We start from the raw sequence: 16,020 nt of genomic DNA on the forward strand, positions 1-16,020 counted from the left end.
TCTGGGTCGGGATCCCATAATAATTGTGACCAACATTATTTATAGAGTGGGAGACTTTACAGTTAAACACATTTAAGTTATCAGTGCTCCCTGGTGGGCAAAACAATGTAATAGCAAGTCAGCCGCTAATGTCGGCCTCGCGATAAAGATGGTATTAGCAAAGAGATGGAATTCCAAGATATTTCAACAGTGAAATAAAATGTAAACAAATTAGGGGAAATAAATCTCTGGTCTATATTTACCAAAAGGTTCCTTACGTGTGTTAATTTAATTTAGTTGACCATCAAAAATACTAAATGCAAACGCAATTTTTTTTAAAACTCCAACCTCACTAAAGACGGGAACAACTACTGTAACCGCTGTAGCTGTAGCTGCCTCAAAATACGTATGGTCACAATTCACAATAAGAACATTAAACGAGTCTGGCAAAATGTATTGTATTTCACTGGCAACAAGAACAATGTTGTTGACAAAAAAAAATGTCAAAGAGAAAAATGACATCTTCGACACACGCGACATGCTTGCCAACAAGCTATAACGATGTATAATTAAATTGTCTCAAACAAAGTGGAGCACTTAAGAACTCAGAGATTGGTGACGTATGACGACATACCTCATATCCCTCCACTACTTCCACTTGGCTGCCAAACACATTTCCGGTAAAAGCAGACACAAATTAGCCGGACGCGTAATGGAGCGCTCGTGTTGAGCTGTCCTCCTCCTCGGCTTCCCACGCGCGCGCGCACACACGCACACGGCAGTCTCTCGTTACGCGGGAGCTTTGTGGCTCAGCACAGAGGGCGAAGGACGGCGCGGGGTAGCGCAGAGAGAGACACGCACTCTCATCAGTGACTCCGTGGACAGAGCTGTGGCGCAGGAGGAGGAGGAGGAGAGGTGCAACGGGAGGACACGCTGCCTGAAAACCAGCGTAAAAAAAACAAAAAGAGAAGAGAAGAGGAGCAGAGAAAGAGAGAGGGAGGGGGAGGAGATATCACTGAGGGGAGAGAAGTCATTCGGAGCTGGATGAAGCTGACAAGGACACTGAGGGAGCAAAATACACACAGAAGCCTTCCCTGACGACGTTGAGAAGTGAAGGAGTGCGTGCATAAAGTGGAAAAGAAGAAGAGGAGGAGGAGGAGGAGACCGAACGGAGGTCGAGTTTGCAGGACTTGACTGACACGAAAGCGGAGCGGAGGAGGAGGAGAAGGAGGAGCATGAGGGCAAGTTGATGGATTTGATATTGGAAGAGTATTTTTAAAAGGAGGAGCGGAGACACAAGGGGGATGTTTATATTAGATGTACAGTCTTTGAGTGGAGGAAAAACAACTGAAGAAAAAGAAGAAGAAGAAGAAGAAGATGTTGAGCTCAGAGTGTGACAGAACCGATCATCTCTGCTTTGATGTCCTGCAGGAAACCGCTGTGAGTGCGTGTCCGTGTGTGCGCCCGAGTATCTCCTTCTCCATGTGAGAGTGTGCGAGCGTGTCTCTCACTGTGACTGAGCAGCAGCTCCGAGATGAAGCTGCCCTGTGGTTACCTGGCTAACTGGGGGGTGAGACAAGGAGCAGACCAGTGACATCACGAAGAAGTCGAGGCATCAAAAGTGAGACCGCAAAGTGGGACAGAAAACCAATGAGCACCGGAGACCTTTGTGAAATAAATTAAATCACAGTGGCAAGGAAGTGATTGCCGCCTTTGGCTCCGGAGCGCTTCTTTGAGCCGGTGCTGCCGAAAAGAACACACTCAAGTATCAGAAGAAGAGAAACTACAGCGCTGGAACAAGGCAAGCTCTCCTCTCACAGACTGCACCACACCGACCCATTCCCTTCGCTGTCGTCTCATTATTATAATTACCTTCTCTTTTATATTTTTTGTTTTTCCCCCCTCTCTGCTTAACCCTCGGTATTTTGTATTCCATCCTCCTCTCTGCCTCACCCCTCCCCTCCTGTCTCATCCTTTCTTGTTCACTGTCACACTAACTGCGGTGGATGCTGTCATCAGTCATGTAGAAGCCACCTTGCTTGGAGCACATTTGCCTCGCCGAAAATGTCCCCCATCCCCTGCTGTGTGGGATGATTGCAGCACTCTGGGATTGAGAGAACACGGAGAGATGACCAACAAGTAGCGGCTGAGTTTCTCCGAGCCCTCCCGGTAGAGGAAGGATGACACACTGATTTCCTTCAGGGTTCTTGTGGGTACTTCATTTGCATTTAGTATTGCTTCAGTTAAGACTGCAGGGATCATTAGTACACTATTCATAAGACCAAACACATATCCAAGTGTGGATTAAAGTAGTGGATTTATCCTGGAGCTACATGTGGGCTCCAGCCCCTGGGGCCTGGCTGGGAAATGAAGCCTTTCCTGCGGCTGTAGGAGCGTGCTGGGCAGCGATGGCCCTGGAAGGGCGCTGTTTCCGGCGGGGATCCCCTGCTATGGTCAGAAAAGGTCGTCAGCGGCGTCCTACAAAGTCAAGTCTGGCTCGGGTCACTTCCACTCTGCTATCAAGGACACGCCTGCACGGCCTGAGGCATGTTTGCGTCCCTGGTGGGTCTGTTGGCCACAGGGTCTTTTGGCTGCTGGCCCTCTGCACCTCCCTGGGGCTGTTTTTATCCTGGTCCTCAAACCGCCTCCTGCACTGGCTTTCCTTCCCCACGTACACACGGATTCACACAGAGTGGGCCAAAGAACTGGCCTTCCCTACAGTCACTATTTGCAACAACAACCCCATCCGTATCTACAAGCTAACCAAGAGTGACCTGTATTTCGCCGGCCACTGGCTGGGCCTACTGCTGGCCAACCGGACCGTGAGGCCCATGATTCTGGACTTGCTTCAGGAGGACCGTCGGGCCTGGTTCGGGAAGCTGTCCGACTTCAGGCTCTTTCTGCCACCCAGAAACTTTGAAGGAACCAACCTGGAGTTCATGGACAGACTGAGCCACCAACTGGATGACATGCTCCTCTCGTGCAAATACAGAGGCGAGCCGTGTGGCGCTCACAACTTCTCCTCAGTGAGTAAATTTTTCTGTATTCTGAAAGTGTTACGTCAGCGTCAAAAACACGCTCTTCTGCTTTCATCTCCATACATGTTGTCTTTACTGCCGTTGTCTTTACTGTTATTCCGGTTTAAACATCAGTTGCAGTGTTAAACATATTGCTTCATTTTATTATCATTTAGGTGGATATTCTCATGTGTCGTACCTGCGTTAACAGCAACGTTATAAGGCTGTGGAAACACTTGATAAAACACAGAATACAAGCTGTCGTAACTTCCTGTTATAGCTGGTTATAGCTTTCTGGGTCAGACAAATAAATTAGCAAATCTGTTACTGAACATGACACTTATTAAATCACCACGAGAGCGCTAATTAAATGAATGCATGTGCAACAAAGATAACAAATTAATTGAGATTTTGCAGAATAAAACTGTAGCCATTGTAATATACTATAATGGAGGAAATTGATTACGTATGACCTTGAGGCTAGAAAGAGGTACATATAGAACGCCTCCATCATAACCACATAGTACTGAACACCAACCGTACACGTCAATGTCCGTTCACAGGGGTTGGGAGGTACTACTGCAAATATTGAAAATGTTTGGGCTCTATTTTGACTCCAAAGGGAGCTGTGGAAGTTCTGAACAATTGCCTAAAGTGATATAATTTTGACGCATCGGTGGGAGATAAAGTTTGAAGAAAAAATGTCTTGTAGTGTGCAGTTAGAACTAAGTGAGTAAACCAGAACCCGGTAGACTTTTCCTTGAGACTAGCAGCTTGAGGGCACATCTGCCACCACAAACTACACACACAAAGCCCGGACCGACCTGTTGGTGGTCAAGTTGCAATTTGGATTATGTCGGAGAAGGACAAGGGAGAGACCAGGCAGACCTCCTTCAAAACAAAATAGCTCTTTTCTATTCCAACAATCACCAACTCTGGGTTGGTGGAAATCAAGCTCTAATTCATGGTTAGATGTGGAATCGTCCTGGCTCTGTCCTGGTGTCTCTAGTTGCCCGTCTCAGTGCTATTAATAGCTTGCTGAACAATTCAGTAACTGTGACTTCCCAAACTTTTAAATCAGGCCTTGTAGGCTGAATGTGTCATGACTAGTCACGGATGTCGCAGAGAGAGAGGACCCAAATACCGACATAACTACAAAAAACAATATTTAATCTCAAACTTACTAACAGGACGACAAACACACGGACCAAACAGTACGAAGCCCCACTGGGAATGAGACGGACAGGGTTTACATACACAGGCAGGTGGAGGTGATTGGACAACGGGGAACGAAACACAGGTGAACACAATGAGGGCGGGGCCAGCAATCACACAGAAGGAAACAATCAGGACCAGGGCAGACAATCACAGGGAGACAGATGACACAAGGAATTCAAAACAAGACACAAACTCCAGATCATGACAGTACCCCCCCCTCAAGGGACGAATTCCAGACGGCCAAGCGTTCCACACGGGTGGGTGGAGGGGAGCCGGGTCCAAGGCTGCAGAAGTAGTCCGGGGGGCGGGCCGCAGGACGATAACCAGGCCGAGGGCGGGCCGGAGGACAGGAGCGGGGAGCGAGCTCAGGAAGGGAAGTCACAGGGGTACCGGGGTCTCTGTGGGACCGGTATCAGGCGACGAGACATAGGGAACCGGGGCTGGACGGGAGGCGGGGAACTGCGACTGACCGGGACGGAGGCGGGATGGGGAGAACCGGGGCCGGGCGGGACGGAGGCGGAACACCGGGAACTGGAACCGGAACATCGGGGACTGGAACATCGGGGGCTGGAGCCGGCGGCGGAATACCGGGGACTGGAACCCGGGGACTGGAACACCGGGGACTGGAACCCGGGGACTGGAACACCGGGGACTGGAACCCGGGGACTGGAACACCAGGGACTGGAACCGGTGACTGGAACCGGTGACGAAACACCGGGGACTGGAACACCAGGGATTGGAACCGGCCGGGGATTGGAACGACTGGAACACTGGAACGAAACACACTGGACTGGAGGAGAGAACACCAGGGACTTGAACCTCGGGGACTGGAACCAGAACACCGGGGACAGGAACATCAGGGATGGGAACATCAGGGACAGGAACATCGGGGACTGGAACTGATGATGGAACACCAGGAACTGGAACCAGCGACGGAACATCAGGGACTGGAGCCGGCGTCATTGACTCCAGGGCCCGGAGGGACTCCCACATCTCCTCGAGAAGAACCTTAGCGCAAGCTGGCCAGGAAGGAACCGTGCAGCGGAAACTGAAGGCTGGGTCCATTATTGGTGGCTTCGTTCTGTCATGACTGGTCACGGATGTCGCAGAGAGAGAGGACCCAAATGCCGACATAACTACAAAAAACAATATTTAATCTCAAATTTACTAACAGGACGACAAACACGCGGACCAAACAGTACGAAGCCACACAGCGAATGAGACGAACACGGTTTACATACACAGGCAGGTGGAGGTGATTGGACAACGGGGAACGAGACACATGTGAACACAATGAGGGCGGGGCCAGCAATCACACAGAAGGAAACAATCAGGACCAGGGCAGACAATCACAGGGAGACAGACAACACAAGGACTTCAAAAGAAGACACACAACGAGACACAAACTCCAGATCATGACAGAATGTGAGTAAAGATTCAGCAACTGGATTTGCTATTTCTGTCCTAAAATTTCTTCAGAAACGTATGTTGGTGCATGACTAAACGTATATAAGTATTCTATTAGAACCCTGGAGGATACATGGGATATTCCTCAGTAAACTTTTAAAGATCTTCGACATTTGAACAGTCCGTCGGTGGGATTCGATGAAGCAGCATCTGCACATTTAACCATCTTTCCTTGACTTGGAGAAACACCCGGTACCTTTGGCTTTGCATCATCCATTACAATCTTCGTTTTTTTCTATCTATCTACATTCACAAAGTTACAATGCAACGCCGGATGAGCGAAGTACTCTCTTAATGAAGAATACAGCATTTGATCATACACTCAGTACTACGTTGTCGGACAATCGTGTCTTCTTTCGTCCTCTTTCTGTCAACCACGTGATCCATGAACAGTTTGTTGTTGGCCGTTAACAGAAACATCAGATCTTCTTTGTCCGCTGCTCAAGGAACACATCATTCTTATTTCCAGGTTCATACTTTGGGTTTGTACTAGAACATGTTTACAAGATGTAATGTTTAAAAAACATTATTTTTCTCATAGTGTCGCTTAATATACCTTTCTGAAAATCGTTGTGTTAGTACCTGTCTCTTCAAGGTTCTCTCCTAAAAGAGCCCATTCTGCACTGATTGGCTTTTGGGGATGAAAAAACATTTATTTATTTTGCATATTATTTCACAGTTAGTGAAACTGTAACAAATTGGTAGGTACTTCAGATACCCAAATATATTACTGAAATAATGATTTTCTCATTATAAGCCTCCTTTATAACTAGTATTAGACTGGGAAGGTCTTCATCTGGAGATGTGTAACGACATGAAAGGAAGGAAAAATCCATTCTACTCCCTCATGATTGATGTATTCATGTCTTCATAATGGAGAAGATTAATGTTCGTAGTTGAAATGTTTTGGCATTGAAAACCTTTTAACCCTCCTGTTATGTTCGTTTCTTACATACAGCCGTGATGTTCCCGGGTCAATTTGACCCGGTTAATGTTGAATCATCCAAAAGTGATCAGAAACCAAAACATTCTAAAAACTATAGTTTGTACCTCATCACCAACAACATTACTAACAATTAAATCAGTTTTTAGTGGAATTGAGTTATTTGCCCCTCCATAGATCAGAGTTCAATCAGGATCACTCACTCGTTTTTAATGAAAAATACATGTTCAAACTATTTTTTAGGTACATTGAAAAAATCTAAATCTAAATTGCATTATTCTACCATAACATGTATTTTCTCCTAAATTTTATTTGCATTTTGTAAGTTTTTTTTTTCATGGGGTGATGTAGATAAATAGAGATGAGACACCTGTGCTGTTCAGGGTCATAATGACCCGCCCACTAAAAATCAAGCCAAATGAGTCATAAAGGATTTGTATTGAAAGTAAACGTTAGTTATGTTTATTTATAGTGTTAAGATGCATACATTATATGATAAAAGATGACCAAAGGCCAGCACACAGTCATCCTCTTGGTGCAGTCGTATGTATCTGCAGAGTGTAATGTTGTAGGACTGCTCAGCAACCATTTTGTATGTTTGGCCCCTCCCCTGATACGTGTGAGTGGAGTTTTCACGCAGGGAAAAATAAAGGTTCCCGTCAAAATAGTTTCTGTATTTCTCGCACAGGTGCGGTCGTTAGAAAGAGAATGTGTGTGGGTCTGAGATTGGGATGAGACAGGGTGTGTGTCTCTCCCAGTCAGACAGAAAGTATATTATAAGTACTATACTACATATTTATTAGTTGAGACATGAAAGAAACCCTCACATTAGTGTCCCATGTCCAATAAAGGTGTATTTAGGGGGAAAGTTAGGAGATGATAAACATGGTCTGTAAAGTGTGTGTGTGTGTTGGTGTCTGTGCGCGCGTGTGTTAGTGTGTGTGTTGGTGTGAGTGTGTGTGTTGAAACTTGGTGGGAGGGAGTAAGAAAGACTGTCCTACATTTACAAAGAAAGAAATAGTCTAAACGTGACTCTTTTGGTGACTTTTAGCCTTCACTTTCACAGCCGGGTCAAATTGACCCGGGAACATCATCTCTGTTATATAAACCTGCAGGGGGGGGTTGAAAATACATGATATTTTTTTAGTATTTTTTTTTTACGTTGATTACACTAAATAAGGTAAGCAGAAGAAGTTTTATACAGAAAAAGTACTTAGAAGTATTTTTCCTAGATTTTCAAACTTTGAAACGGGTCAATTTGACCCGCAACATAACAGGAGGGTTAAGAAACACATTCAACTTCTTGAATGTCAAGCATGTGACGCAGTGGATTCGCCCTTTCATTTCACAAAAATGCGGTACAGTCATGTGCTCACATTTTGTAATTGTCTGATATAGGCTCATGGTCAGTAGTTGAATTTGTGAGTGGATGATATCATCAAACTCAATGATTTTCATAAGTTTTTCCATCTCTGGTGTTTTACCTGGTGCATCACCCCAGTGCCATACAAATAAAGTGCTTTATAAAACATGCCCTCAAGCCAGTATCCATTAGCACAGTTTTGAAACAACCACATTATTATGAGTGCGGACACATTTTCCTTCTTTGCTAAATGTAGAGGTCGGGGCAGAGAATGTTTTTGTAGGTTTGTTGATGTGCCTGCATTGTTCCCTCAATGTTAATACATCAGTTTTCCTATGAAGGTCAATGCGTTCACCGTGGAGGAACCTGTAATGTGAAATTAATTGAGAATGCAAACCCTTTTTTGCAGCATCAGTTCTTACTAACTGAATGGTTTTCTGGCAATAAATATGTCTCAATATGTGTAAGAATGGATTAAGATGCTGTGAATGAGGAGAACATTGTCCTTGATAACGGCTTCTGTGGAAATGTAAGACTACCAATCTGTACAATCATATAAGTATGAGTACATCCAAAACACAATGCCACTGGACAGTCACCCTTTTTTTGATCCCAGACTCACTGAGACCAGTAATGATAAGGATAGGAACATGCACATTTAAAGTGAGTTACATGTTGGTCGTAGAAGCGCAATGTGTTGGATATTGTCAGCTTTACTTTGCAGATCACAGCCCCAGACCTGCCTAGTTCTTCATCTTGGTGTTACCTCATAAGGGCCTCGGGCCGTTTACGGGGCCCTCGTGGTTTTACTAATGTTATTAGCCTGATGCTGCAAGTCAGCAAAGACTCCCCCAGGCCTATTCATTTTCACTGTGTTTAGAGCACTGTCACTCTAAAGCCAGAGTGGAGGCGACAACCTGACTAAACATGGAAAAGGGCACAAATGCACACGGGACTTGCGAGTACACGTCGTGTTACTACACATTTGCATACCTGCGTGCTCAACTGGCTTGGGGAACCAGTGAGATATCCAGTTTTAATTGAGGTTGGTTATTACAGGATTAAGAGTACGGAGGATGCTTTGAACTGCCAAGTGGGGTTGCGGGGGGGGGGGGGGGGGGGTGGTACAGTGCGGGGTTGCGAGTGAGAGATGATATAGAGAAAAGGCATCTGGTTGGGAATAGAAATGTGTCCCATAACTCTGGCCAACCTCTCGCAGCAGCAGGATTCCATGTGCTGCATCCACGGTATCAGTGAATGTGAACAAGAAGGCGGGCTAATCAATAAATCTGTTAGCTACGTGCTGTAGTTTACCATGGTCTATTTTGCTCCCACGCCTCCAATTCTCTCAGCTACCCATAGTAAGACCCAATCTAACAGCGAGGGATACTGGAGCTGGAATGAGGCGCCAAAGGCAAACGGTTCCAACCCTCCACAATAAAATGTAAATGATACCTTATCAAGCTGCCTAAGCCTCTCTCGGGGGCAGATACAGATCTCCCTCTCGCGCGGCTTTCTCCAGGCCGAGTTCCCCCTCATCTGAAATGACAAATTAAACAGTGCTCAGAGTTGGAGAGCATCCCCTAATCACACTGTCGGCAGGGTGAGAATAAAGGTAAAGCTCTCTGCCCGGCCCGTGTAATGTATCGGCTCTGCACTCCAATCTTTAAGTGTTTTTGTATTTGTATGTATTTTTGAATCGTGAGTTATGTGTGGACACTATCGTGGGTTTAGATGGGCTTTTTTATTGACGCTGCCAGAACCTTTGTCTTATACTATCAATGGATAAAATGTGAAAGCGATCGCTTGTAGTGAACCCATAGAGAATGGTCACCTGACTTCACGTCTCCCCACTGCTCTACAAATAGTTGTTGTGTCTTTCATCTCATTGTTTTGGTTTTATGGTACATAGGATTGCTCTAAAGCCCAAATGGCAAACAAACAATGGAGCATTTAATAGCTGTCAGGAGTGAAAAGGATAATGTAATTTGGACTTATGACTTATTAGGAGGCCAGAAACACGGAGCCACATGAGCAGTAATGTTGCGCTGTGTCTGCTGGATAAATAAATACGGAACTTGTCATCCAGCCGATGGTACCGTCTGCTCCTGTTGTGTTCACAGCTTGTTTCTGCTGCTCGCAAGTTGCCAAAGTTCAGTTCATGCAGGTTTAACTATAATCTTCTGTGCAGCCATTTTTTTATGAACTAAAGACGTTTAATAAATGCAAAGTAAACTTGCTCATGGAACAGTGCTTATTTAGAAACAAATACTTTGCTCTACTGTGGAATTTCCAATCACAACATCTGATTATTATGTATATTATGTAATCCATCAAGCGATTGTTTCAGTTTAACTTCATATTTGACTTTTTTTTGGTCTTGAATTTCACATCATTTCATTCATTGTGTATTAGCAATACGCTGCTCAGTTCTGCTCGTGTCTTTTATTCACAGCATCATATTGCTGCGGCGGGTTATCAGGGCCATGGATGTTCTTTTGTCTCCAATGTAATTATGTTGCTTAACGATTGTTAGCCTTTTGACAGAAAGCCCGGCTATAAGAATCTTTGCAATTCAACTGAACAAAGGTTCATTGATTCAATAATTTGTTTTAAAAGCTGAAAAAGGAAGGAATGTGTACATCATGGATTTATACTTGCATTGTTCAGTCAGGAGATACATCTCGTTGACTCTTTTTCACCTTCTATTTTCTTTCTCCAGTTCTAATTATGTGCTGTTATATTTTCAGTGATCTGTGGTCATATGTGGACTTTCCCCGTCTTACCTTCAGCATGAACCATATATAGAGAATGAGGAGACTGAGGCGTATTGGCAGAAGGCCCCATGAAGCCATCCACAAAGCCTAGTCAATCACCACTGAGTCTGAAGGGGCTGCTGATTGAGTTTTAGGCACATCCAGGTAATAATCTAGTTCCACCTCTTTGTCAGTGACCTTTCCAGTAGGATTCTGTAAAGAAGACCATAAGCCTTGCTTACAGGACGCCATGGGCCAGTTAATAAAGATATAATGGACATTCAGGACTGGGGAACCTTCCATGGCACTTAATTTTTTTTTAAATATGCAAGTCTATTTTTATGTGTCATGCACTCTGGAACCTTATGTGGATTCAAAGTACACACAAAAAAGTCAGAATGTGATTAATTTTATTTCATTGCAAAATTATAAATGGTTGGTGGGCACCTTAGCTGTAGCGGAAGCAGCAGCTCCAACCACAGCCATCTCATTAACACATTTCCCTCTTTAGAACAAATGGTTTGAGTGGTTTCATGAGTTCCTACTTCCAGCTCACATTAAAAACCAGAACAGAACTGGGTCTTTATAGGAATAGCCACGGCGCTGGTCATAAAATTGCCGCAGCCACTGGATGCAGCCAGCTTCCAATAGCTTTTTGACAGGAAGCCATAGCCCTTAGCAAACAGGCACCTTAATCTCGCAGTGTAATGCAAGACTTGAATGTAGATAAAAAGATTATCCGTGGTTAGTATTCACAAGGCCACACTAATGCATAAACCATAGGACTTGTAAAAGGTTAATGTTTGAAATAGAAAAACTAATGAATCCTTCTCTCTACCATGAATATAATTAGTTGAAGCTGCATCCAATCTCCAGTGCACTTTATGAGGGAATACGTTATGCCAGGTGAGCTTCACGTGCTCTCGATGTTTGTTGTGTAGAAATGAAACACACATTTATGGGTTGTCAAGTATTTATGGGAAGACAAGTGAGAGCAGCTGACAGATGCATTGTTTTTTAGTATTTGAAAAGTGTGTACGTACTGTTTGCTTGACTTGAAGTCTCCCACTCAGTTTTTCCTTGCGGCTCATCTCTTCTCACCAAACAAACAAACCAATACTAGTAATATGCATCCCACTACGCCCACGATTCAAATCAATTTTAACTCTCTGGACCTTTGACAACAGTGACCTTCAACATAAAGCCACCGACACAATTGTCTGTGTGTGTGTTGGTGAGAGGGGGGAGTATGTAAATGGTAATGGGCACAATAGCAATGTATCATTTAGTATAATTTAACAACAAAATATTCACAAAAAAGTTTTTTTATTTTTAAAGTTCACAGCATTCTCTCTTTTAAAAAGTTAGAAACATTCACATCATCAATACAGTTGGAAGATTTATGGAAGAATGGAGTTTTTTTATCTTCGCCAGAAAAATAATTGCATTTTCAACCCTGCAAATCAAGGAATACAATGAATCATGACAATGGCAACTCTTTTCTATTCAGAAATTGTGCATTGGAGGTGGGTTAAATAACATGAAACAACCGTGATGTGAGGCGTCCACATTTGATTGATTTTCAAGCAGTTGCAAAGAGTCAGCAGGGATATATCGAAGCTGTCAGAAAAATTGAGATTAAGATTTTATGGATGTCTCAGATGGGTTAAATTTCCATTTCTCTGCTCAAAATCAAAGCAAACGCTGATGAAGCTGCAGTAGATTGTCTTTCTTTATATAGCGCGTCAACAACAGGTATCATAATGATGGATCAGTACCGATCCTTATGTGAAGCATTCTGCTAACAATACTTCAAAATGTGCAGCTCTCTGAATGCAACATCAGTTTTGCTGTCAAGGCTCATATTCACATTTTATATTGAAACAACATTTCCACAGCGTACCGTCCTGTTTAGTTGAGCCTTGCTCAGAAAAAAACAATGCGATCATTCAGTTGATATGAACAAGAGGAGACAAGTGTCGACCCAAAGCGTCCATATTCATGAACCTGTGCTTTTGTTCAAACTGGTCAAAATGGACTTGGACGGCCGTTTAAAGCCTCCGCGTGAGAAATACTGCACCTCCACATAAACAACCTGTGAGTGCTTGAAGGAAAGGGGACGGGGAACCGAGCCGGCTGTGTCCACGGGACTCGTTTGGCGGATCAATCACGGGGCGTGGCGCTGGCACCAATATGCGATTCTCAGCGTGTGGCTCTGTCTTCCTCTCCTCAGGTTTCCCTTATCAGTTAACAGAGCAGCAATCAGCCCACAGCTATAAACACACACACACACACACATAAGATGCTATTAGTGTGGGAAGAAAATGGCATCTTCTGCACCACAAAATGTCTTACTCACAGGAGCCCGATGGCAGACTCAACTTTAACTTTAATCTGCTGTCTTGTGTAAAAAAGCTGAGGCACACATACAGGAATTAATTTGCCACAGGAAAAAGTTATATATTCTATTTTCTAACACATTGGAAATATGCCAAGAACATTTCTCCAATTCATTACATCAGCCACACTTTGTAGTGTTGTGCTTACACACTTTATTACATGAGATTGTGAGGGTATTGCAGCCCCCTGTGGTTAATACAGCTCACCTGGCATGTGAACATTTGACTTTGCATGCTTTCAACCTTTTCAGGGTTGCTACCTTCCTCTTTGACCGGCATGGTGCGTGGTGATGTGTTGGTTGAAGTCTGCAGCTCTGAGGATGCTCAGGTCGAAATGCAGCTCGACATCAGGAGACACAAGTGTGCGTGTGTGTGTGTGTGTGTGTGTGTGTGCGTGTGACTTCCTCCAACTTTCAACTGCTGCTGTAGATCACACGTCCCAAAATCGGGGTTTTGGTTTGGAGTGAAGGACAACAGCAGAATCAAATGTAAACAGACTTCAAATGGAAAGTTAGTGTTTGTTCTCGCTTCAGTCTCCCAAAACTGGTTTGAGAGAAGACTCCACAAAAAGAAAGGAGCATATTCTCCCGACATTCTGTTTCAAGGCTGTGCATCTTTGATGAAACCTGCTTCCACTGATTCTCTCGACTGGGCATTCACATCGTTTCCCACATAGACTTCCTCCGTATGTAAAAACTTCTCCACGTGTCACTGGCTCAGTATTGGATTCTCATCTGGCCCATTGGAGCCGTCAGCTGTAGCAGCTTGAAAAATTAGGTGCAATACAGAATGTGTTGCGAAGTGAAGTTGGCTACAAGTGTGAATTTAATCATTTCACACACCAGCAGATTAGAGTCACTTAAATGAAGCGGAATGTGATTCTCGTCCCGCGTTTACCCTCTCGGGTAATATTTTTTTTAGAGTAGTCAGCTATTTTCTGGGGGAAGGCTCGGAGAAGAGGAAGTGGAGATGGTTTTGTTATTCAAAAGGAAAATAGGTAAACAACCAGGAAGAGGAGCAGGCATAGAACAGAGCGGCTCGCCAGATCAAACCTGAACAATATCAAAAAGAGAAACCTCTCGAGATCTTGAGGTTCCGTCAATAATTTAAAACACTCAATGTCTTGTTGTTCGGCCTCTCCTTCAGATGTGAATTCCTTCATGAATAACGGAAACACGTGGAGCCATCGCAGCAATTTAGCTGACAGCAAACAATTCAGCTTTACCTTCTCATATACTGTGTTGTGTGTGTTTGTGAGTGTCTTTATGTACATTTATATATATATCTGAAGGATATTGTTGGTGGCTTAGTCATTATTCCTACTACAGCTGATATATGGAAAATATCTGGGACGAGGAGATAAAACAATGCCTTTAATTAGTTACGGACCAAATTAAAATATGTGTTGAGCATAAGCAAAAGAATCCAACAACATGTTAAGCGTCTTTATCTCAATGTTTTTCAGCTTTGGTCAATTTATTTTTGTTCACTAATAAATCCAAGTTGTCCTTTTTCTCTTTTCTCCAACAGCAGGACGCTGTAGTTTTCAACAAACTCACTCAAACAAGAGTTAATATTTCATTTGTTTTGGAATATTTTAAGCTGTGCTCACTTGGTCTCTTAGGGAGTATTTCTGATATTAGATATATTTATGTAGTGGAATTAACTCAAAATAAATTGAATGTATGTGTGCACAAAAGTATTGATCAATTGTGTCTTTTAATGAAATAAAAGTAACAACAATACATGGCAATGAAGGAATAAGCTAAACAGTATTATTTATTTATTTTTACGCCGATTGAATTTACATCTTAGAAAATGATTTGTTGTGTAGTCAGTACAGGGCAGTTCTATGGCGTAGCTAACATGCTACCACAGAAGAAGAACAGACTAGAGAGATTGGTGTAGTAGTACATGTATTGCCATGCAAATATTTTTTTGTTTTTTCCAGCAGAATTTTGAAAACTGAAGTTTAATGTATGTGTTCTGCTACTTGGTTATATCCATAGAATATTGTACAATATTGTGCAAGCTAATTAACATGAATTATAAAAATATTTGGCTGTAGTTTATTTCACTTATTGTGAAATAGTGGAATGAAAAAATACATATTTTTGGGGATGGATGTTGATAAATGTAGGGGTAAAGCCACGATGCGGTTACAGCTGACAACGATGTCAGCGTGGGAGCATATTGTCACTGTCTGGTTCCCCTGAGGTGAACTGTGCTAGCTCCTTCAGCGCTGCTGCCGTTCTTTGCATTTGGTTGTTTAGTATTTAATGCTGAAATTGTCAGTTGCGGCAGTCTCTGAAAGTCAATAGCTGCCCCCCTAGCACATCAATTAAAAAAAAATTTTTTTCATTCAATCACAGACTGAACATCTTTACGAGAAAGCCCACATTAGCATTGCAGTACACTAAATGTACTTCCTCACGGCCCTTTTTTTTTTGAAATGCAGTTTTCCCTACAGTCTTCCGGCAAAGCTTTTGATTCAAACGAGCGAAGTGGGAGACACAAAGCACATTTCCAAGATGAATAGAAATTTGAAGAGGGGGAACAACGGAGCACAGTGGCATATTGGCCCGCCGAAGCTCATCAGCCTCGTAGTCCACAATATCCTGACATCATGGGTACAGGTGGCCCCGGCTCATTAAGGTTTCTTGGATGTCAGGTTGCAACTATTCTCTGCTGTATGCTATATAATCCACGTGTTGCCAGCACATATTGCAATATTCTCTTTACTCAAGCTTCATCCACCACCAGGGCAGTGAATGCAGTGCTTATAGCATTACCTTCCAGATGGCACTGGTTGAATCCTTTCAGTTTCAGACGTGAGCACTTTGATTCTATGGTCTCTGAAAAGCATTAAATCTTCATC

The 16,020-nt window shown here is 43.5% G+C and overlaps 1 protein-coding gene across 1 annotated transcript in view; it reads left to right on the plus strand.

Moving 5' to 3' along the window:
- Nucleotides 1-987: 987 nt before the first annotated feature.
- asic2 (acid-sensing (proton-gated) ion channel 2) overlaps nucleotides 988-16,020 on the plus strand; it is a 110,435-nt gene continuing 95,402 nt past the window's right edge. The window contains exon 1 of the mRNA XM_056406458.1: nucleotides 988-3,005. Within this exon, the coding sequence (XP_056262433.1) occupies nucleotides 2,313-3,005 (693 nt within the window). The 5' untranslated portion in view covers nucleotides 988-2,312. The remainder of the gene's footprint in view (nucleotides 3,006-16,020) is intronic.

Source organism: Pseudoliparis swirei, chromosome 23 (assembly GCF_029220125.1).
Source record: "Pseudoliparis swirei isolate HS2019 ecotype Mariana Trench chromosome 23, NWPU_hadal_v1, whole genome shotgun sequence".
Taxonomy (NCBI): domain Eukaryota; kingdom Metazoa; phylum Chordata; class Actinopteri; order Perciformes; family Liparidae; genus Pseudoliparis; species Pseudoliparis swirei.